This window comes from Pteropus vampyrus, unplaced genomic scaffold (genome assembly GCF_000151845.1).
Source record: "Pteropus vampyrus isolate Shadow unplaced genomic scaffold, Pvam_2.0 Scaffold38, whole genome shotgun sequence".
Taxonomy (NCBI): domain Eukaryota; kingdom Metazoa; phylum Chordata; class Mammalia; order Chiroptera; family Pteropodidae; genus Pteropus; species Pteropus vampyrus.
The window spans coordinates 3,642,604-3,667,382 of NW_011888819.1; the positions used below are offsets into that span (position 1 = coordinate 3,642,604).

The 24,779-nt window shown below is 37.8% G+C and overlaps 1 protein-coding gene across 6 annotated transcripts in view; it reads left to right on the top strand.

Annotated features, from left to right (window-relative positions):
• APP (amyloid beta precursor protein) overlaps positions 1 to 24,779 on the top strand; it is a 251,592-nt gene that overhangs the window by 86,243 nt on the left and 140,570 nt on the right. For all 6 annotated transcript variants that reach the window (XM_011358209.2, XM_023529517.1, XM_011358210.2 and 3 more), the window contains exons 4-5: positions 12,006 to 12,118; positions 14,044 to 14,237. In XM_011358209.2, the coding sequence (XP_011356511.1) occupies positions 12,006 to 12,118; positions 14,044 to 14,237 (307 nt within the window). The remainder of the gene's footprint in view (positions 1 to 12,005; positions 12,119 to 14,043; positions 14,238 to 24,779) is intronic.

Sequence of the window (24,779 nt, forward strand, 5' to 3'; positions counted from 1 at the left end):
CAAATTACTAGGTTCAAGAGTTGCTGTGTTTTCATTCTGTTGTGTGACACGAGATTTTGTCAATACAGAAATAGTTTTTAATACTTATTGAGGAAGACACCGATCAATATTCTCAAATTGTGCATATCTTTTAATGGACCTTACATTTTCCTAGGGATGAGTTATCCTTAAACAGATTTCCAATATCTCCTTTGTTATCAAGTCCATTATTTATTTGTTATAATGTGGGCTTTCTGTTTTATTGCTACAGAGATTTATAGTAATTTCTTAGCTTTTACTTGTGCATATCAGCAGTTGTAAACAGATCACTCAGTTGGGCCAGACCTAGAATCCATTATAAGACACTAGGTGAGAAAAGTGTGGTCAGAATTTTTCAGGGGGAATTCTCTACTAAATAGTTTGTGGTAACACCTTCTGGAAGTCTTAATGTGGTAATTTCCTGCCCCAAATCTTCTTCCTTAGAAGTCCACAAATTTAATTCTTTCAGCTCTCTCAGGAGTGATAACCCCTGGTAAATTGATTTACGACAATGAAACTAAGCCTCGTTTGCCAGTCTGAGTGGTAATTTCCGAGTTTGCAGGAGAAGAGTAGCAGAGAGAAGAAGAGAGTCTAATTTAGCTGGTCTCCATCCCTATCAAAAAGATCACGTGATTTTTAAAACACTACTCAAAGTAGAGCTGGTTAATTTCTAAAACATCTTTGTATTGAAAAGCTTGATGAATCGTGCATACTTATTATATTTTTATTCTATTAGATATTGTGTCTCTCTTCCCTAATGGTACAGTAGCAGAATTCTAATCCTTGTTTCTGTTTTAACAAAGCCTTAGGAATTTAGAGCAATGTTTTAAAACCAGTAAAGGGTGTGCTTAATTCCAAATATCATATCAACATCATTTCATTTTTTGTTAAATGTGATATATATATTTTTTTCTTTTTCATTCTGTCTCATGCCCAAAATGGTTTTGCATCTTTTAGGATATGATTTTTTTTTTTTTTTTATTTTTCCCGAGAAGTTTTGAGTTGGAAACCCCTGCAGTACAGAATAGCATTTATCTCTCTGATCATCAGGAGACAACTCCATTGTCTCCTCAAGCTAGGCATTTCAAGTCTAGGCTATACACAAGAGAATCCAGAAGGGACACTTAAGAAGCCCTCAAGGAGCACAGTGTGGCAGTTGGGTATTAGGAGACAGGTTACCTGGGACAACAGTCGGGGCATCATGAGCATAGGCAGTGGCCGCTAGAAACGGAATGTAGGCAGTGAAACCTCCTCTGCTAACCTTAGCGAGTGACGAAGAGTCCAGGGATGATGAGTAGTTGTAATAGATGAAAAGGAAAAGGGAGAACTAAGAGGAATAGTTTTCTGCTCAGGAAGTGGTGTACTGGAGTTCAGAATTTCAGAACATTTCTACATGTGACATGATCTGAGGCCCAACTTTCGATGTAGGGACAGTTGGAGTGGAGGAGAGGTATAGCCTATGGGGATAGGGACACAAATGAGTGATAAATATTTATTGAGAAAATAGAAGCATAGCATCGTGGGAAAGGGGACCTGGGTTTTACAACCACATTGATTTATCAGTGCCACCATTTGGGCTCCCCTAAAATGTTGAATGTTAGTTCTTTTCCTTCTCTTGCTTCCACATAAGATAGATTTCGATCCAGTGAGCAGGAATGGCTTGTTGTTCTTCGGGTACAGTTCCAGAATTTGATGGTCAGTTGGCAGTTAATTCTAATCTAGTACATTTGCTAAACACAATACTTTCTTAAGGAGGTGTCTCGCAAGGGAATGGAAATATCAGTCGAAAAGTCATCACTGACAGGAGAGAAGGTTGTTAAACCCTTCGGACCCAGGGCGAGGTGACTCCCCCGAGTGGGGGACTCAGGTCCTGCACTGAGAGAGTCCTTTACTACGCTCAGGAAAGAATTCAAGCGCATGCCAGAGTTAGAGACAAAAGGAAAGTTTATTAGCGAAGGAGTGACACTCCATAGACAGAGCCGTGGTCCCCTCTTAAAGACAGAGTATGAGAGAGATGCTGGGTGTCCGAGGAATTCAGTTTAAATCTGTTTTCCTTTCCGGGGGGTGGGTATGCAGCATTAAAGACATAGGGATGTAATCGTTAGTCATCTCAGCAGGAATCTTCCTGTAGGTTCCCGTGGTCTGGCCGAATGCCAATCAGCCAGGTTCCCTTGTCAGGCAGCGTGGAGCAAGCTCTAGATACAACCTGGTTTAATATTTAGTCCATTTGTGAAGTTCTCATGCCTCTTCTCTGTATCATTTAGTCGTGTGTGATATATCTGAGTGAGAAGGGAAGAGCAGATGGTAGAGGATAGTCTTACTTTGTAATCAAAATTATTTAAAGATGAGTCAGTGAGAGGGAAAGAACAATTAGTTTAAGACAGAATGGGAGAGCAAGTGCTATTGGTTGGTGGAAAGCTAGAGAAGAAGACTGATGTGATAGAGGGGACACTGAACTTGGGGGCTGAGAAGAGACTGATGTGTTTTGTTTGTTGCTATTGACCTTGAAAGAAGAGATGCAAAATATTGTTGGAGAAAGGTCAGACAGTAATTGGTTGGAAAGAACAGTTGGGGGCTTGAAAGTGAAGGTTCACAGAGAGATGATCTGTGAAAGTGCCTCTTCCTGCCTTAATTATAGCCTACCTCACACATGGGTTTCTGACTGTGGTATATGGAAAAAAACATGTTGTGTATTTTTACCTCTCCATGTAATTTAAGGTTTTGGTAATAACTAGTGGTTCTCTTGCCTCACTATGCATCAGCCTGATTGGTATTTTGTTAGCAATTATGTGGCTTTTAAAAAGCCCCATATATAACCCTAATTAATTGCATCTTTAAAATCTATCAAGTTATGAATTTTTTAATAACTCAGAAACAAAGTATTAGGAGAAAGCAGCCAATGAGGATACTTGTATTTTCAAGAGACAAAATAGAGAATATCTGCCTTTTAGCTCATCTCTCAGAATATAGAAGACCGAACTAGGCTAAAGATAATTTTCAGTCTAAAGGAGACAACCCTTAAATTCCTGCATCTGAATTCACCACACACTTATAAATACAAATTCTAACATGAGAACTGCAAAAAGAGAAATGGGGGGGAAGAAAGGCTGTTTGAAATCTAGTGATATTCCTCTGCGTGCTTAAAATGTATGGTATTCTGATAGCATATAGAACTGTGTATACAATCTTCTCAGTGTATTCAAACTTACTATTTATTTCTCTGTTTGGGTCTGCATCTTTGGATTCATATTTTCCCCCATAACCTCAGCCTGTCTACATTTAACTCATCACTTCTTAAAAGATATCCCTAATCTCTGAAATTTGACATTGAGCTAGTACTGCCCAAAGGTGGCCGGCCACTCGTTGGCCTCATGAGCCCTTGAAGTGTGGCTAGTCCAAAGTGACATGTGCTGTAAGTGTAAAATATACTCCAGGTATCGAAGAGTTAGTCTGAGGGAGAAAAAGAAGAATGTAGACAATCTTAGCAACAATTTTTTACGTTGTTGTATATTGACACGATAAAATTTAGGATATACTGGGTTAAATAATTTTATCCATTTCTTTTCACGATTTTAATGCAGCTACTAGAAATTTAAAACTACCTACATGGCCTGTGTTGTATTTCCACTGGACAGTGCTCCGTGCTCTTCCGGTGCGGGACTGTGTCTCAGTTCTTTGTACCCTTCATGGAACTGGGCACAGAGGGGCATTCAGCAATACTGAGTGGTAACAGAGATGATCTCTTAAAATCAAACCATGTTGTGTTAGGCTTTAATATTTATTCTTGTCCCCATCCTATATGAATCTCTGTGGCTAGGAGCCGTTGTTAGCCTCACCTTTTAATATATGGAAAACACCACATTTTCGGTCATTGTCTTGTTTTCTCTCCTCTGGCATCACACATATAGAGTTCTTTCTACCCATTTGGTATCTTCTGTGATTTAAGAAACAGAAGACAAAAAGGAACAACTTGGCTCTTACGAACGTGTGAAGAGCATTCAATCCTTAAGGTGGTACCAAAGTGACACATCTGTGGGACAGGGCCTAGGTTTACGGAAAGAGGGCACGAAAGATTTGATTTTAATTTTTAAAAAGGACAAAGCATATGAAGTACCTAGGTTAGTCAAATTCATAAAGACGGAGAGCAGAATGCTGGTTGCCAGGGCGTTGGAGGAGAGGGGAATGGGGAGTTATTTAATGGGTTTAGAGTTTTGCAAGATGACAGAATCGTGGCACCTGTGACTGTATTTAATACTACGGAACTGTACACTTAAAAATGGTTAAGATGGTAAATGTATGTGTATTTTACCACAAAAGAAAAAGGTACACCCCCTAAAAAGTGTTTCATAATGCAATAACCCATAACTTAAAAAAATAAAACCTTAGATTAGTGATAATGGATTATCTTAAGTAGACCCTTGCTACCTGAAAGGACTCGCTTGGGTGCTTGTTAGAAGGGCAGATTCAGTCCCACTGTGCAGACGTGTTCAGTCAGAGACTGCGTTTTAACAAGATCCCCAGGTGATCCAGGTGCCCGTTAAAGCTTGAGAAGCCCTGCTCTAAACACTATTTCTCAAAGTGTGGTCCATGAGCCACCTGAATCAGAGTTCCCCCAGAGAGGTCTGTTTTCAGGCACATCCCAGCCCGTCAGGTCCAGGTTATGGGGCTGGAGGGAGGAGGAGTCTACAAGCTGATCCGGCATCCCAGGTGACGCCAAAGTACATTAGAGTTTGTGAGCCCCCTGACCTGGAGAGATATAACAACCATTCTTTTTGTAATTACACCTTTTAACTGATGTTGGAATTATTACAAATATGAGCAACAAAAAACACCCGTTATTGATAAAATCAAGACTGTGAATAGTAATGCAGCAAAAAAGAGGCAACAGGAACAGCACCTAGCACTGAACTAATGTTGTGTTGGTTGTTGAGGAAGCCATGATTTCTGAAGTTGTGGAGCACTGTAACGGTGTACTGGGCTGTCGCGAGCATTATGACAGAGTCCGCCTGGTTTTGTTCTTAGCCATGCATAAACCCTATCAGGCAGCCCTGAGGTGACACTTCATATGTAAAAGAGAATTGAATCTTTACATTTCTAAGACAAAGTCAAACTTAGCAAAGAATTTCTCTTATTATCAATGTATGTATGATTATTTGCCACACATCACACAAATTATGGAGTTAGAGATTTGCCAAGAACGCCTAAAACCGAGCCTTGTCTAGTTATTGTAAGATGGTATAGAAGAGAAGCCCGAGTTGGTGAGATCTATTTAACTCTAGTTCTTTTCAGCTACAGTACATCTTTTAAGTCCAGAATGTGGACACGGAAGCAGATAGTTATGTCCCTATTACATGAAATTTTATGTGGGAGGCTTCAGCATTTTTTTTTTAAGTAGGCTACTTTTTTTAAGTTTTAGATTTACAGAAAATCCGAGAGGCCAGTCCAGAGTTCGCATGCACTCCCCTGCCGAGTTTCCCGTGGACATAAAGCGCCCTCTTCATCCTGTCATATCAAAGGCACATATCAGTGTGATATGGCACTGTTGATGTTGACCTTGATCACCCAGCCTGGGTAGTACTCCTCAGGTTTCTCCACCGTTAAGTTATACTTTTTACCCCATTGCCTGCTTTATTCTCTGGAAGGAAGTCACTCTGCATAGCCCATAGTGAAGGAGTAGACAATTAAGCGTCACCTCCTCAAAGGCAGAGTATCTGTGTAAATTATTTAGAGTTCTTCCACACAGGAGATTTGTCTCTTTTCCACCATTTATTTATTTACTTACTCAGTCGTTTGGATATTTGTTTTATGCTTTGAGTTATAATCCAGTGCCACTCTATGTATGTTATTGCTCAAATTATTCTAGCTTTGGCCATTGTGTTCCTTTGATGTACCTTGTTTTTTTTCCTCCACAAGATGCTCCAGTCTCATCTTGCATATTTTCTTCTCCAGTCCTAGAATTGGCTATTTCTCCAGGGGGCCCTGGATCCTTTTATTGGAGAATAATATTAAAAACTAAGATCTGGATGCCAGGTGTGCTCATTTCTACTACAATGTCTTTGCCCTCAGCTGACAGCATGAGGCATTATATTTGTGTACACTCACGCTTGTATTATACATAACTATAAATATTTCTATAGCTAATTATCTCTATCTATATTAAGCCAAACATGAGCTCATCTTGATGTCTCTGACTCGCATGTATTACCACATGGATCATTCTCCCTCCTCTCCTTGCTGATCTGTGAATTCCCACTCTCACAGTGAGGAAGCTGGCTTCCCACCATTCACCATCCATTTACTTAATTGTTCAATTGCCGTACACTTGCAAGTAGTATCAGAATTAACTCGTACTTATGTGAGGCTTTTTAAAAGCTTCAAAATTGCTGACACTTGTTTATTTTGTTTCTGTCTTTTTCTCATATATGTCCTTTGCACTATTTTTATTATTTTAAGCCCCGTGTCATTTAGAGCCTTGGTCAAAGGCTATGTTTCGTACTCAGCCTGTCATTTATGTATATATTTGAGGCTGGGCTCCATTCTCTTTAGTGAATTAGAGAGAGGATTTTAGTGAAACTTTTAGTTTTCTCTTCTTTTGCCTTTACGTCATCTTGATCCATTTAGTTTCTGCCATTTGGCAGATAGTTCTGATCCTAAGAATGCCGTCTTTCAGTTTTTACTATTATCCAGTAATAGTTACTATGAAATGTTGGTGATAAATCAGGCACTTCTTAAAGCAACATGGAATTCATTCACTCTCATATCCTCTTTGAGAACCCAGTAACTACCCACTCTCTGAAGCAAAAACCGTAACTGTTTTATTACATGGAAAATTTGTTGAGAAGTATTTTGGCTGCTTCTGTAAATGTTCTTATCATTGTAGCTGCCCCAGTGCGTGGTTCTGAGGACAATGTGAAATGATGCACACTAAGTATTTAAAGCATTGCCAGGCGCAGAGTCCAAAATTATCGAAACTATCGGCGTGTTATCTTCCAGAGCCAGATCTAGGCCACAGACCATAACACGATGAAGGAAACGGAGGCTTTGCTATTTTTCAATAATTCCATTGCTAGAACGTTCTTACCTCTGCTCCCCTTCCACCCCTTTCCTGAATTTTCTTTAACTCTTGAGAGACAAGGAAGGGAGGATACACCTTGGGCAGAAATCTAGAGAGCTTGGACAGTTCCAGCCAACACCACTTTAATCTTCGCGAAGTCTGAGAAGCAGTGTTTATTCGTCAGAGCTCTCTGTGCTTTAAAGAACCTATGTGTGGATCTGGAATTTTTCATCAGTCTAGTAGTCAGTGCTGCTCAAAATTTTAGCAGTCTCCGCTGTGAGAAATTTTGCTCTTTCCTCTGACACCCTTTCCCCTACTGCTTCTCCCTGTGCGTGATTCATGGTCCTTTTCGGTTTACTCGTAGGGCTTTATACTCTTAATTCTGTCTTTCTCCTGGCATCATCTGTCTTTTGAAAAAGCAACATAAAGAAATTTAAAAATGCATTCCTATCTTTGAATTTTCCCGATATGGGAGACTCTGCTACTTGCCTTTTTGATATTCATTCCCATTTCTTCCTTTCTGAAAGTGTCCCATATTTTTTGTTCACGGTGACAGCGTGTTCAGCTGAAAATACTTTCGTGGATGCCCTTGCAGCTCAGTGTGGCCAGATAACATAGTAACGATGTACAAAATGTAGACATTGGAGAGGCCGTCCCTCCCATGTGAAAAAGCAAAGCATCCTTAGGGCCTAAAACCAAACAAAAGCTTCATCCTTCTCTGTGTTCCTCCTGTTTTCTGCCTGGAACTTGGACATGAAGTCTTAAGTTTCTGCGGTCATTTCGTGACTGCAAAACATGAGGACGAAAGCCAACTTGCTAGTGATGGCATTGCAGACGGTCAGGAATAGCCTGGTCCCCAAGAGCATCACTGGATATCTGCAGCAGCCTCAGCCTCAGTAACAGACTTTATGTGAGAGAAAGAATCCCACCATGGCTTTAGGCCGCTATTCATCATGTGTCCTATTCTATGCAGCAGAATGCGTTCTCAGCTGTTTTATATGGCTTGCTGTCTAACAAGTCTAGTTTTATTGTCAAAACAACTGCATTGTAGATTATAACATTACTTTACAGTCTAAAAGTGAAACTACTTAAAAAAAAAAAAAAGAAAGAAATTGCCAAATAAACCATTTCGACCAAAGTTGAAATGACAGTGAGTTGAATTACCATACTTGCATGGAGAGTCCAGAGACCGAGGTAATTGGAGCTAGACAGTCCTCTCAAAACCACCAAAGCCATTGGATTGAGGCCTGCAGAGGCCCAGCCTAATTCAAAATGATTGTTGGCCTTGCTAAGACTTTTTAGTCAAGAAACTAAACCCAGAACTTGTTCATTAGCTTTGAAAAGTTTCTTTCAGTTTCAGAGAGAGGGAGGGAAGGAGGGAAGGAAGGAGAGGGGGAGAGAGGAAGAGGAATGTAAATTGTGAATTTTTAAAACAAGGAACTAGGTTGTACGGTTATCAGTAAATATGCACATTGTATATTGATGAATTTATCCATTAGGATTAAATAGTGCCAGATTTTCTAAAATTTGGCATAAACAGGAACATGATTTCTCATTATGATACTTGTTATTTTGGTTTCTTTCCCTTGAATTTTTTTGAAAATTTTCATTACTCGAAGGATCAAACCAAATAAACAGATTTAAAAAAAAAAGTACACACGGTTCCATATGGAAACTCTAGGTACATATGATCGGATTTTTTTTTTTAATTAAAAAACTATTTTTAGAGCAAATTCAAGTTCACAGCCAAGTTGAGTAGAAAGTACAGAGTGTTCCCGTATAGTCCCTATTGTGTCATAGATTTTTAAGAAAAGTTCTTTTAGAATTAAAGAGAAAACATAAACCATGTGAAGCTAAGCCAATTTGTGAGAAAGGGTTCATTATACGTTTACCACTCCTTTAATTCTTTATTAAACATTTTTAACAGATTTTTGTGGTTTAATAGCTTAAAATTTCTCATGTGTAACATTCTAATGTGTTTTATCAATTTTGAAAGTAATATAAGCAAGGCTGTAAAAACCAGAGTCATTGCTAAATTTTATTTTAATGTTAGAGTACAATGAGTTTTCTATTCTGCCATTAGTCCTGAGGGCTTATTAATAAAAAAATACTTTACAAAGTATTAATCCTTTATAAAAGCAGTCTCATTTGCCGGAGCATATATTTCTTGGCTATCTGCAATATTAGAAAACTAAGAGCATCTTTACAATACAAAATGAAATGTCATTTTGCAAATTAAAAAATATTTAGATATCCTTACAGAAATTAATGCAGTACACGTTCTTTTGCTGAAATTAGATTTTACGGAGGTAACCGTCTTTCAGTGACTTGATCTTTACATTAAAAATCTAGTCCTCAGCAGATTGGCCTAAAGGCCAGTAAAACATGCCACATAGTTGTTTGGCAGCTAATACCCATTTTTGCCTCGAGATCTCTTTCAGGCCAAAGTTGAGATTATCTTATATCTGCTCCTGATAGTCTTGGGAACTGATTCAAATAGCCTTGGGCCAGGCATGTAATCTTGCCAGTCATTTCTTGTAAAATAGAAAAATATCACTTAGTATTTCAGACATTTGTAAATATGGCAATATGGTTTGACTGACCAGTACTGAGAAATGAGGCAGGCATCTTTAGGCCGTTGGTCACCTCTGGCCTCCTGTAGCCTTGGAAGTTGGGATGCTTCAGATATCAGATGTTCTTGCTAACAGCTCAGTTGATTGCCTGTCCTGAGAAGCCATGAAGAGTTTACCTGGGGAAGGTATGTTGGTTTTGGATGAGATTATTTTTATTTTCCATTCTCTAGCTCATCTGGATTTTAGTCTTTTTGTTGTTATTGTTTTATAGTATTCTATGTAAAATTTTTTTAAAAAGCGACATCACTTGCATTATTTTATTATGTATTTCCTTATAATTTATATCTTAATGTTTATCTCTGGGTCATTTGGTCATAGTCTCCTGAGGTTGGGTCACCTTAGATACATTTCTTGGCAGGCATTTCTCACCTGGGAAGTGAGTTTTATATTATAAGAGATTCATCACACAGTCATTGTGGAGCTGAGATGCAGTGATGCACATGGAGCCCCAGCCACCGCCCTGGAGCAGGTGCCCAGGACTTATGGGTTCCTTCCCCCCCAAACCCCACCTACAGCCCGTGGAGGCCCACGTCTCATAGTTCTTGCATTTTCTGTAACTCACAATACAGCGCTATGAGCTTCATCAGTTATGTTAAAGATTTAAGGAATGACAAGATAAGAGGCTCTTTATTCCCTATGATTTGCTTAGATTTTTATCTAAATATTATTTATTAAAGTAAATACTTAAATATGATGAGCCATCTTGCATGTTTGAGCATGTTATATAAAAGGAATAAAAAGAGGTTTTTTTCCTTCCACCTTCTTTAGACCCTTTATCACTTTTATGTTGCATTTCAGAAAACTTCATGTAGATATTATGAAAGAAAAAATTCTTGTCTTTGCTGGTGTGTGGACAACTTGTATTTCTCTCTTACTTGGAATCATTGGCTGGAATCTGATCTTGGCATGTCTTGCCTGAAGGATTGCAGTGCCCTACTCAGAGGTTGCCCAGCTTTCGTGGTCTCACTATGCTACTCCATCCTTCAGTTGATTGAAACATTTATCTGAAAAACAAATTTGAACATGTAGTTCCTGTTTAAAATATCTTTTGACCGATCTTGCCTCCAAAATGGTATCCAAAACCTTAGACTCTACAAGTGGAGTCCAGCATATTTCTCGTTTCATTTACTTCTAGACTCCCTTTTCCACTTGTCTTCTGCTCTAGCCACAGTGGGCTTCTTTCTGCCTCTTCTACAGATATGCTTTGCCCTTTCTTTCTTCTCTCTTTGTAGAGGAGGTTCCCTCATTTTGAAGTCCCTCTGCCTGCCATCATCCTTCCATCTGTCCATCTGTCCATCTGTCCATCTGTCCATCCATCACAGTCGTGTTTGCTAAACGAGGCCAGGGATCGGTTGTAGAATGTTACCTTACATCTTGGAACTTGCATTTACTTCCTGCATGGCGTACTCATCCATTTAGACTCATCTCTAATGTCATTTCTATTTTGAGGTCATTCCCAGTGCATCCAAGCAGATTTCGTTCACTCTGTTGGCCCAGCACCTTCTTCATTTCTGTTATAGCATTTAGCCTCTTCATTCAAGATATTTATTGTCTACTATGTGCAGAATCTAAGCTAAAGGCTAGGGATACTCTACTGAACAAGACAAAAATTAGGCTCATAGCTTATGTATTACATTGTATTCATTCAACTTTCACTCTCATAAGAATGTGAGTTCTTATAGGACTTCATATAATATCTTTGTATCTGTGATACCAGCGATGCTAGAAGTAATTTGTGTGATATATGTTTTCTTTCAAAATAAAAGTCTATGGAGTGGTTTTCATAATCAAATTAAATTACAGGTATGTGTATGTGTTACATGTATACACGACTAATACATATGTGCATCTGTAGATTTTGTTTAGGATGTAGAAAAATGCTAAATTTTCTATTAGTTTATAAACCTCTTAAAGTGTCTGAGAAAGAGTGGTGGGCAGTAGTTGTATTGACTGTGCCCAGATGATTTCTTAGGCATTGTCAGTCTGTATTTTTCACCTTTGCTGCAGCTCTCTGTGTGATTAACTTCACAGTCAGAGATTCCTATTCATTAAAGATTTTACTTAAAACATGTAGGAAGTATTTTAATTATCAAGGTTGATGTGGCAGAAGAACTGGGCTGCTTAAGGACACAGAACTCGGCATTCCAAAGGTACCACTCTTCCTGGGACTGATTGCTTCGTTATTCAGAAAGCTGATTAACTTCTCTGTGTCCTGTTAGCCCATCGTTCCTTGATACGATCCCTGTGAAATGACCTCTGTGACGCAGACCTAATGATACGAAGTGGTTTCTTCCTTGCAGTTGGCGAGTTTGTGAGTGATGCCCTCCTCGTCCCCGACAAGTGCAAATTCTTACACCAGGAGAGAATGGATGTTTGTGAAACCCACCTGCACTGGCACACCGTCGCCAAAGAGGTAGCAGCCCATCTGTTATGTCTTAGAGCTAAGATATCCTGGGAACGTGGTTAATGACATTTTAGAGGGTATTTCGAGGCAACGACTGCATGGATAAATAAGTTTTTTTCTATTATTTTTTTAAAAAATTGTCCACAATTATTTTTAAGAAGTCAAAAATATGGTCTATTTAGTTAGATTTATTATATTTCTATGCCATGTTTTCTAAATTTGAAACTATAACTTATACTCTCTAAACTTTAAAATGTACCTTTTCTTCAAATTATTTTTTATTTACCTCTTGTTTTCTTTGTCAATACAAAGTTTTAATATTTTAAACTTTTCCCTGCTTTCTATTGGGAAATGCAGTAGTAGAGCAGGGAGTCACTTGTCCAATGCCAGCATGAAAGCTACAGTTAGTATTTAGTTTCTAAGTTAGGCTATCTCACCTTGTGTTAAGCAGACCATCTTATCTTCGTTTTTCCGTAGTGGATGAGTGGCATTAATCCTAGCCTTTGCTAACCTCTCCCTGCTTTTGGCAAAGCTGATCACAGACATAAGACAGCATAAAATGTCGCTGTTTGATATTACCACTGTCAAACTTTCTTTGTCCTTTTAATATACTATGAAGTTTTTCTGGTAAGTCTACATAGGTATAGTTTTTGTGTGGTGAGATCAGTCTCTTAGAGTCAGGCTCCTTTATCTAGCACAGTGGTTCTCAAATGGGGTCTCCATCCTTTGCTCTCCATCCTTCCTGAGGAACACGTGCCAATGTCTGGAGACATTTTTGGTTGTCACAGTTGGAAGGGGTGGTGCCATTGGCATTTGGTGGATAGAGGCCCGAGATTCTGCTGAATATTCTTCAGTAAACAGGACAGCCCGTCCTCCTCTTCTCCCCTACTCCCCAAGAATTATCTGGCCCAAAATGTCAAAAGTTTTGAGGTTGAAAAACCCTGATCGAACTCATTTTAACATTTGTATCATAGCCTTAAAGCTATTTGGCAAAAAATACCGCTTAAGATTTAGCATTAATTTTGCCTTTTATAAAATAGTGTTAATAATTTACTATAAAACAAAATTTTCTTTATATAAAAATGTGTTTGGGAGGTTTAAGAGCTTATTGATCTTAAGAAAACAAACCAGACAGTTTAAAACCCAGCTACCCATCTGACAACCTTATTTTTCATTGCTTCTTGAGTTTTCAAAAAATAAATTTTTGTTGCTAAGAAACAGAATGACTGTAATTCCTATGAGGTCAAAATACACTCTGATATTTTCATTGTTTATGTATATGTGTTGAATTATTAATGTTTCCTCTGTCACCAGTAAAGGCTTTCAACGCTTCATGCTAATCTAGATTTGTGCAAATTTAGCAAATCTCAGCAAAACAAAAATATATAAAAGGAGAAATCTCTAATGACTATATTTTCAGATTTATAGCAAAGAATAATTTCTTCTCTGCCTAGAATTGTTATTCTGGAAGTGAGCCAAGAGTTAGAATTTCTAGAACAAGTTAGGTCCAAGAGAGAAAAACTTTCGGTTATAATGGACGCGGATGTGAGTTGGGGGTATACATGGAACTGTCACTGCTTCCTGACACACTAATGAAGCCAGCAAGCAAGGATTCTCTGCTACCTATTCCCTAGTTCAGACTTCCTCTACATCTTATTTCCCAATTAGTTTCCATTCCTATTGTTTTTCCTAATTTCTATAGTAGAACAACACATTCTTACTAAATAAATGATAAAGTTAAAAAATACATATACCAAAGTAGCTTGTGCTAAAGAAACTGTTGCAAATTCCACTCAAAATGCAAATGATCCTATCTGTTGTAAAACTGGTTCTTGACGTATGGGGTCTGCGTGTTGATTATTATATCTGAGCTTTTCTTACAAAGAAACACATCTGCACAGCCACGCTCACCGTTTTCTCCTTTCCGTTTCTAGACCTGTAGTGAGAAGAGTACCAACTTGCACGACTACGGCATGTTGCTGCCCTGTGGAATCGACAAGTTCCGAGGGGTGGAGTTCGTATGTTGCCCACTGGCCGAGGAAAGTGACAACATCGATTCAGCTGATGCTGAAGAGGATGACTCAGACGTCTGGTGGGGTGGAGCAGATACAGACTACGCAGACGGGAGGTAAGGTGGCCTTTGTGTTGGGCTCTCACAGCACTGAAACATTGAGCATGTAGTTTTATTTCTTCTATGAATGTATCTTTCTGTTTCCCATTAAATAGATCTCTGCCCCATCCCACCAAAGTTTGTTATTATGGAAAAAAATGTAACCATGCGGTCCTATTATGTTTATGGACTACTGTTTAATCTTAATTTAATTAATCTACCATCACTGAGTTAATGTTAACTATTTTATTTTAATCTCAACGGTTGGGATTAAAATTCCACTGATGTTATAGTAGGTCAATGGTAATTCTACAGAGAATTGAAAACTGAGTGAATGACATGGCATTCTGTTTTGATCTATAATTTAGAAGTATTTTTGAACAATATTTGGGGATTAGTTAATCAATCGTTAGCTAAATTTGAAATTTTAAGAAAGGTTTGCTTTGGTTTTCTTTTTGTTTGTTTTGTGGGTTTGTTTATTTGCCTTTTATCATCTTTTCCTTTCGAATGAAGTCAGAGGCATCTATAAATGTTTGATAAAGTTATTTAACTGTCTTTGATTTCATTATTGTTAAGAAATATATTTTCACCCCTTTTTCTTTGGGATCGTAATTCCATAACTTAGAGAGTCTTATTTTTTATTATAAGGCAGACATCTACATTCAGATCATAAAGCGATAAAACCAAAGCCTTTGGGTTAGAAATGCCATCTGATTCAGTCATCAATGTCATGCCCAGTCATCCCCCAAAAGGTGGGGATGATTATATCACATCTCTTTTTCCTTCAATATTTCCTCAGATGTTCCTCAGTGTTACAGATTTCCAGAGTTTTTTATAATCTAGTTTGTAGAATTAAAAAATAATTTTTACAAAAATGCAAATATATTTTACAAATATATAAGAATCTAGGCACACTGAGGAGTCCTCATTACCTGCCATTTCCTATCAGTTGATAATGCCAGACTTCTCTGTAGTGGCTATTACCCAGTTTTATCCTGACTCTGTTTTTGTTAATTAAGCTCTTTTGTGTTCTTTAGTAGACTTAGAAAAAGAAGCTAAACAAACAAAGAAATAAATTAAAAAGAACAAAAGAAAGAAGGAAACGTCAACTCTATGCTTACACTAATATTTCTTTATATTTATAAAAGTTTGAAAGTTAAATGATATAAACTCTATTTCGCCCAGGGCCGGAAACAGTGAGAACGGGATTTGCCAATAAGAAAGCTGAGCTTTTCCCCGTAAGCGAAGTGGTTGTGTTCTGGGGCATGGCTGGTCCCCTCACCTGTGTTCCATGTGTCAGGTGCAGAAAAGTCTTTTGGTTTGGGTTTAATTGCCTCATTGTCTAAAAGTTGGAGTTGCCTAGTTCTACTTGTTTTTATAGCTTTTTAAAATTCTTCCTCAGTCATATCTAGATTTGAAAGTTTCAGTGACTTCTCGAACAAATTCTTGTCACGAGGGCTTTTACTGCATGATGCCAGTGCAGCCAGTATTACAAAGGGAAATTTGAGGCTGGACAGCCGTTTTCTTTGTTTAGAGTCTGTTGGATACTTTATCACTCCCCATTACTGAACTGGCTTTGTACTTAATGAACCAACCAAGTAGTAGTGAGTAAACCAAGGAAGCTCCGTGGCTGCTGTTAAAAATATGCAGAGCTAGTTGTGTATGTGTATAGCCTAGAGTCAAAGTTGGTGACCTGCTGTTCATGACCATTCATATACAAGGGACTTCTCTAAGTGAAAGTGGGTATTTTCACTTTATCCTGAGAGTGACAGGCTTTTTCCAGGCTTTCTTTCTAATTTAATTTCATTTTTTATGTCTTGTGAAACCTTTTTATTGGGAATAGATTTCAACATGTGTTGATTTTTCCTCCTACACTCCTTCCAACTCACTGAGCTAATTGTGAAAGCAATTACTAACACCATATCTTGTGAAACCCTCTCAGTGGCCCTTTCTTTCTCTACACCCCTTCTTACCAGCCCTGGAAAGAGATCCACAGGGCTTCCAGTTCTAGCCCTGGGTTCCTCACTTATTTATTACTGTCATTCAACAACTATACCTTCTTTGATATCTATCTCTGTTTATACCAGTCTGTCCTCTGTTAAAATCGCCGAACTATAAGACACTAGTATGTTATTCTTTAACACTTTTTTTTTTCTTTTAACTTACTATATTACCTACTATTAACGCAGCTATACAATTCGTTATCCAAACCAGATTTGATACTGGGACCATAGTTAGAAACTAAAGGACCCAGACAAACTAGGTCATGTAGTCACACTACCTATTTCTGTCTTTAGTTACATCACCATCTGAGTTGATATCCAGTTGAAATGCTAGCTGGCTCTCCCAGTAACTTTCATTTATATTCCGTTTCTGCTGTGTACCACACAGTCATCACTTGGACTCTGTCATCCCTTAGGGTTTCGAGCTTTGACATTCCTCTCTGACCATGATCTTTCAGATCTTAAACCTGAAACACTTACTGGATCCTACTGAATTTTACCCTTTCCTCATAAACACCTCCCTAAAAAAGGCTTTTAGTCTAGTACCCTTTTTTTTTCCTTGTCATTTATAACCAATATGGACTCAGTAGATAACCATTTTTACACGTTTATTCAAATATCCTGGACTTGATACCCTTCCTATTTTCTAAACATATGTTTGTCAGTATTTCATATATGAGAAAAATTAATTTCTCTTTTTAATTGCTTCTGAGTTTTCTAAGGTTGACGTATCAAGTCGCGTAACCCTACCAGTTAATTCCATTTCTTATTCATACTGTAACATCAGCTGGGATCTTAATGTTTCTAGATGTACCTAATTATCTCTATTTGATGACCTATCACCTTTCAGAAAGCAGTTGATGCAAGCCAGTTACATTTCCTGTGGTTCCCAGCGTCATTCTCCTTCATGTTCTGCAGATGACCCCTCACAGTAATACTCTGAATTCCTGCATCGCGGCACCTGGCATTGGGTAGTTAGTTGCTCGGTACATGTTTGTTGAATAAATTAACCAGTTGTTTTCGCTGTATCTCATCATCTCCCGGTACCTTCTCCCATCCCTTTGTTTCGTATCTTTCCTTTCCTGATCATGCTGCATCTGAACTCTGGGTTCAGAACTTCCTTAACCTTTCCTGTATTTTAAAAATTTACTTAAGACGTTTTTTTTTAATGCAGTTTTAGGTTCACAGTAAAACTGAAGAGAAGGTACAGAGATTTTCCAGTCCCTCTTGCCTCTACACATGCACAGCCTCCCCCATTATCCACATCCCCACCTCTGTGTGACATTTGTTACAATTGCTGAACCTACAGTGACACACCATTATCACCCAAAGTCCATAGTTACATATGGTTCAGTCTTGGTGTTGCCGATTCTAGGGTTTGCACAAATGTATAATGACATGTATCCTTCATAGTGTCAGACAGAGTATTTTCACTAAAAATCCTCTGTCCTTCACTTTTTCATCATTCCCACTCTCCCAGCCCCTGGCAACTACCGATCTTTTTATTGTCTTCATAGTTTTATCTTTTCCAGAATCTTATGTATTGGGATCATACAGTATGTAGTCTTTTCATACCGACTTCTTTTACTTAGTAGTATGAATTTAAGGTTCCTCCATGTCCTTCCATGGCTTGATAGCTCATTTCTTTTTAGTTAGTGCTGAATAATGTCCCATTGTCTGGATGAACCACAGTTTATCCATCACCCATTGAAGGACATCTTAGTTGCTTCCAAATGTTGGCAATGATGACTAAAGTTGCCAAAACATCTATGTGCTGATTTTTGTGCGAACCAAAGTTTTCAGTTCCTTTGGGTAAATACCAAGGAGTGTGATGGCTGGATCATGGGGTAAGAATATGTTTCGTTCTATAAGAAACTGAGAAACTGTCTTTCAAAGTGGCCATCTCATTGCATTCTCACCGGTAATGTATCAGAGTTCCTGTAACTCCACTGTTCTGACCAGCATTTGGTGTCATCAGTGTTCTGAATTTTGGCCATTCTTATAGGTTTGTGGTGTATCTCCTTGTTTTAATTTGCGTTTCCCTGATGACATGATATAGAGTATCTTTTCATATGCTTATTTGCAATCCACACATCCATTCTTGATTTTCAGTCTCCCTTATCCTTCACCTCTGCGTACAAACCTGCTATTTCATGCACTGCCACTGCCTGAGTTCAAATCATCATATACTTCCTACTAGACCAACTTCTTTGATTACCCTTTGCTACAGCAATGCCTCACTTTCTCCTGTTACCCTCGTGTTTTTCTTGTATTCTTATTCGACTCATTCATACCTTGACCAATATTCCCATTACTTGGATTTCATCCTATCTGTCCCCTAAGCCTTTGTTTACTGTCCTCTCAGATAATTCCCCATGCCTTAGTAATGTTCCTGGTATATGTTTCTGCTCCTCTTGACACTTGGTAGGAAATATTTGACAGATCCTGTGGCCTATAGAAAATCCAAATTCTGCAGCAAGGCACTGAGATCTCTCCTGAATTGGCCTCCACCTGCATTTTCGGCCTTATACATGTCTCTCACCTTATCTCTGGCATCCCAAAACCCTGGGCCTTTTCTTTTGCTGGACTTTTGTTTCTATCCATTCTGTGCCTTCTGAAATGTTTTTCCTTTGCTATTAAGTGGTATTACTGTACCACAAAGATATTTTTCAATTCTAAAGTGCTGCTTCTTATATAACCTGTAAAATCCTGTGTGCTTTTCAGTGTTCACCCCAAAAGATAACATTCTTTATAATTACCCCTTTAAATACTTCGCTTTGCCAGACTACCTTGCTTTTCCTTTGTATTCTTCTTAAGACACTCATTCATACTGTGACTCTTCTTCCAGTTAATTATAGTCATATTTCTTTTTATGTGCTAGATCTTAAGTTATAGCTGCATACTAGGTATGGCTTGCACATTAGTCTTCAAGAAATATTAGCCAAATGGAACTATTTGCTTTTATTTTTTTTTCATAGCTTTTGGAAAGGACTTTGTGGTTCCTAAATAGGTATTATAGAACCTCTTGTGTTTAGTTCAGAGCTGTCTAATAGAAATACATGTGAAGCACGTAAGTACTTTTACATTTTCTGAAAAGAAACTGGTGAATTTAATTTTAATAACATCTTTTACTTAATTTAATATATTTAAAATACTATCATTTTAACATGTAACCAATATGAAAAAGTTATTGAGACATTCCTTTTTTGTTTCTTTCATATGAGGTCTGAGAAATAGAACATCCCTTTTTGGACTATCCACATTTCAAGCACTCAATAGTCACAGGTGGTTAGTAGATGCTGTATTTATTAGATGGCGTAGCTCTAAATACTTGAAATTTTAGTTACTTTTTATTCTCCATTAAGACAAATGGTTTATATAGCCCAGTATTATATCCTAAGGTTGATCTCAAAATTTTTACTAAGTTTTATGCCTGTTCATCTTTTTAAGGTGTAAAAGAATTGGTTTGAACTTAATATAACTAGGTTATCAGGTCACTTGCATCATTTCATTTTCGAGCCTCTTTTTCTGTTAGTCCTGCGGGCGGGTGTGCCCTTCCTTCTCACCTGGGAAAGCCAGTGAGCAGAATGAGAGAGGTGTTGCATCACTGACCCACACACAAGCTGGGCCCCTGCCAGCTAGTGGCTTCCTAGTTCCAGAAAACAGCCCTTCTGTGACACCTGAAACACAGAATCAGAATAGCTATTTAACACATCTTACTTAAAATGTCCTCAAAGGACACCGTGACAATTTCTGAAGAGAGGAAAAAGATGGGGAACTCTGATTCACAGTTTAATGCACTTCGTTAGTTGGTAGGTAATGAGATTTGTTTTAGTAGGAGGTGTTTTCTTACTGCTAATGAGGCATTTAGAGAAACATTCTTTGTGGAATGAGGTCAGTTTTATGACCTCATTGAAAAAGAAGTAAATCTTTTAAAACATTAAATGTAGACAACTCAATTGTAAGTTCTCAAACGTATTTGTAAATAACTCAGTATTTATTTCTCTAGTGTTATAGTGATTGTTATCAAACCATCATAGAATATCTATTTATGCAATCAGTAATGTAGCTTATTTATGTTAATATACACAGAGTCCAAAGTTACAGACCAGCCACATACCCAGTGTAGCCTTAGGAGTAAGTACCTGGAGGGTGAGTTTGACCCCACCTGGAACTGCAGAGTTCTACCAAAAGCACATAGTCCATTGGGGTTCTTGAATTTGTAGAGCAAATGATATAAGAGAAGAACTTCTGATTCCACTGTAATAGCACTTTTTCTCTTGAGAGTAGGTCATCACATTTTTTTCAAAGCAGAATCTTGAATGCTGTATTTTCTTGTTTTTAGGGTTGCAGACATTAGTGGAAAGTGCTAAGAGGTAACCTAATGTATCTTCCTAGGTAATTAGATAATATTTTTTTCTTTTCCTTTTAATTAAAAAAAAAAAGAAAGCCATTTATGATAGATCCAGATAAGTGATTTCGCATTTCACCCTGTTCTTCCTTGAGGCTTTTTTGGTGGTTTTTTTTTTGTATTTTGTAGCTCAGGAGCATTTTATTTAGTTGATTCCTTAAGGCTTCCTTGACTCTGTGTGTGTGTGTGTGTGTGTGCGCGCGCGCGTGTGTGTACGTATGTACATGTACCCTCCAACATTCACTGAGTCCAGTCAGCTGAATCTTTTGTGATGATCACCTCATTCCTTACTGTCCCAGAAAAGTCAGCCCAGCACCAAGGACTATCTGAGTACAGTGGCCCCTTTCTGTTATTTTTTTTATATGTTTAAATTATTTTACAAATAATTCACAGAAGAATAAAGGAAGAGTGAGAAATAACTTAAGAAATTTTAATAAAAATATAGTAAACACTTTAATTTGAATTAAAATTTAAATGTAGTAGTAAACTCAGATTTTTATTCCATCTTTTCTGCTTTGTAAAATAGGGATTTCTGAAATGGACAGTATCTTTTGAATGTAACTAGCTGCTAATCACCCGCCATGCACGAACCTGGAATATATCCATTGTATACCGATTTCAGATTTCAAATACATCTCTATTAGATTATCTTATTGTTTGATCTTTCTCTTATATTTGCATTTACACTTGGTAATTGTAAAATATCAACATTTTTAAACCATTGAGAGCTCATGATTTTATTGAGGAGAGAACATCTATTTTCTGTCCATAATTACAAAATATTTACAAGTTTGGATTATAAACCTCTTAGAATCATAAATCCAGTCATTTTTTCCATGTCTACATTGGTTCTTTACTTCTAATCACTTTGATAGACACTCCGGCCTTTGATATTTGTCTGCTTCTGAGCTGCATCAAAAATTTCTGTTGCGCAAACATAATAAAATTAGTTGCACAAGCATCATAAAAGAGGAAATACTATCGTCAGTGGTTGGTTCCTGTTTTTTTTCTGCAAAATGTTGAAGGATGTCATCTTTCTTGTCGAATGACTACGTGGATGAGAATATTTTATTTCCTTTTTGTTCTTTGAAATACATTGCTTTGTTCTTTGAAATACATTATTTTCTGAGCTTGAGAAAATTCATCCGGGACATCATCATCTGAAGACTCATGGTCTGAGGTTTTGCTTATGTGATCCATTTCTTCCATCTTCTGATTTGTCTAATAATTGTGAAATATCCCCTGTCAGTTTTCTCCTGTTTGCTAGCTAATGTGCAGAATGAATTTCTTTGATTTTCAGTTACGTTCAATGAAAGTCTCTAGGTTTCTTATATACCTTCTTGAAAGATGATGCAATATGTTTGGAACACAGTAATAAAACTGTGATAACTTCCCTATTACATTCTCCTTCTAGGCAATTTGTTTACTGTTTCATCGTCATATTATTTGGACCTTAGCACAGCTGGAAATACTTAATGAGTAACGATGAAATAATTTTTGTGGGGTGATAAAAATAGGAGAATGTCAAAAAAAAACCCACAAAACCTTAGGTATATAAAAAATTCCAGTGGATTGAGATTATAATTACAAGATAGCATTTTACTTGATTTTTAAAAAATAAAATTTCTCTAAGAGAGAGTAAAAGAAATGTCAACCAAATGTGGTTACAAGGAGATAAAACAGTTCAAAATGAAAAAAATCAAAAGGTAAAATTATGTCCAGTGGACCATGATGGTATTCTGGGAGCTAACAGTCTATCCTGCTTATCAGGAGTTTTCGTTTGTTGTGAGACCTGTGTGACTTTATACATTAAAATACTTGGCCTAGTTTTCTACAAGGTAAGTGCTCAACAAATATTTGAGTCGAATTGAATTGGCATTCACATAAAATGCGTACACAGACGTAATTGTAATTCAGGGTTAAACCAATTGGGCTTTAAAACAAAAGCTACCAAGGAAGATCATTCCAGACAAGCAGTAATTAAGTGAAATTATATCGGGAGTCTCTAAAGCTAGAAATAGTGCAGAAAAAAATGCTGGGAGCTCCAGAATATTTATTACAACTGCTTAGCCCCTTCACAGTAGTTAATACTTGAATATCTTTGCTTTTAAAAGTGAAATAAAGTAGATTATAATAAATTGAAATTATAGGTATAAATTAAGGTAAATTCATCTCTATTTGAGCTTTTGAATAAAAGCTCGTTCTTAGAGTAGCTTTCTTATTTGTACCAGCAAGCATTTTCTGTTTCCTAGTGTGAAATTGGAGCTTTGTTTAAAATAATAGTAGGCAGAAATTTTAGGAAGTACAAGTCATAGCCATGAGACTAGCTCAACTATATTAGCCATTGGCAGTCATTGTGTGATTTTAAAAAAAATGAATAAATAAACATTGTTTTAGAGTACTGGTTCTCAACTATGAGTGATTTTGCTGCCTTAAGAGACCTTTGGAAATGTCTGCAGACATTTTTAGTTGTCACAGCAAGAGGGGCGAGTGCCCCTGGCATTTGATGGAGAGAGACCAGGGATACTGTTAAACATCCCACAACACAGAGGACAGCTCCACAACAAAGAAATGTCAATAGAACCAAGGTTGGAAAACTGGTTTAGAGGTTTATTCAGTTCTGAAAAAAAGGACAATTATTCTTTTTTTTAAAAAAATTATCCATTCCAAGGCTTTTGCCTCACTCTGATCGCCTATGGATAGAAAAGCAAACACCCCAAGAATATGCACGTTGAATAGAACTTTTGTTCAGACGGAAATCAAAGCAAACCTGCCAGACCTAACTGCATGTATATGTGTTTCGTGCTGTCAACTTGACTCCATGTCCTGGGGACCCTGTGAATGAGTGATGTCCACAGTATCCTGTCCTTGGCAGCCCTGCTCACTCCTGTAGACTCGTGCCTGTGGCTTCTTTTAGCGGGTAATCCGTCTCATGTTTGGTCTTCCCCTTTTTCTGTTTGCTTTCTATTTTTCCCAGCATTACTGTCTTTTCCAAAGAACTCTGCCTTCTTATGATGTCCCTGAAATCAGATGGCTTCACTTTCTGTCATTTTTGCCTCCAGCGCTTGTTTCAGGCTTAATTTGCTTTAGGATCCACTTGTTCATGTGTCTGGCAGTCCAGGATATTCGTAGAGCTATTCTCTAACATCATATTGCAAATGAATCAGTTTTTTTTTCCATCGGCCTTCTTCGCTGTCCAACTTGGGTATCCGTACATAATAATTGGGAATATGAGAGTGCGGTTGATTTTAGCCATGGTCTCTAACGACACTGCTTTGCTCTTGATGATCTTTCCTAATTTTTTCATTGCCTCCCTTTCTTGTCTCAGCCTTTTCTTGACTTATTGGCTACAGTCTTCATTTGATTTTATATGATTAGACCAAGGTAAGCAAGATCTTTAACAATATCAGTGCCTTTATTGTCTGTTAAAAGTTGTGTATTTCTCCTGTTGTCATGACTTTTGTCTTCTCCTCGTTCAGATGCAGCCCCACTTTGACCCTTTCTTCTTTCACTTTTATCAGAAGTTGTTTTCAATCACTGCTACTTTCTGCCAGAGAGATGGTTTCAGCTGCATATGTTAAGTGAATGACTGTTTCTTCAATTTTCACTCCTCCTTCCTCTGGGTCTAGCCCAGTTATTCGTGTATGGTCTTTGTACAAATTAAATAAATAGGGTGATAAAATGCACCCTTGTCGATACCTTTGTCAATAGGAAATCATTCCGTCTCTCCATATTCTGTTTGGACAGTAGCTTCCCGTACAAAATACAGGTTACTCATCAGGACGATTAAGTGCTGAGGCACACCCATCTCTCAGAGCAACCCATCCATGGTTTTTCATGATTGATGCATTGGAGACTTTACTATAGTCTGTGAAACATAGACTGGCATTCTGAAATTCTTTGGAGCACCCCAATGTCCAGAGAATGCTCACAATGAGATCTTGAGCGCTTCTTCCTTTTCTTGAACTTGAACAGCTAGCACGTCTTGCTCCGTATAAGGTAGACACCTTTGTTGCATCACCTTGAGCATTACTTCACTTGCACAGAAAGTCAGAGCAGTGGTCCTACAGTTAAGGCACTCCTTGGCATCTTCTTTCATGGAGATTGTGGTTGTCCATTGAACATTTACAGTCGGTGCACCATTGT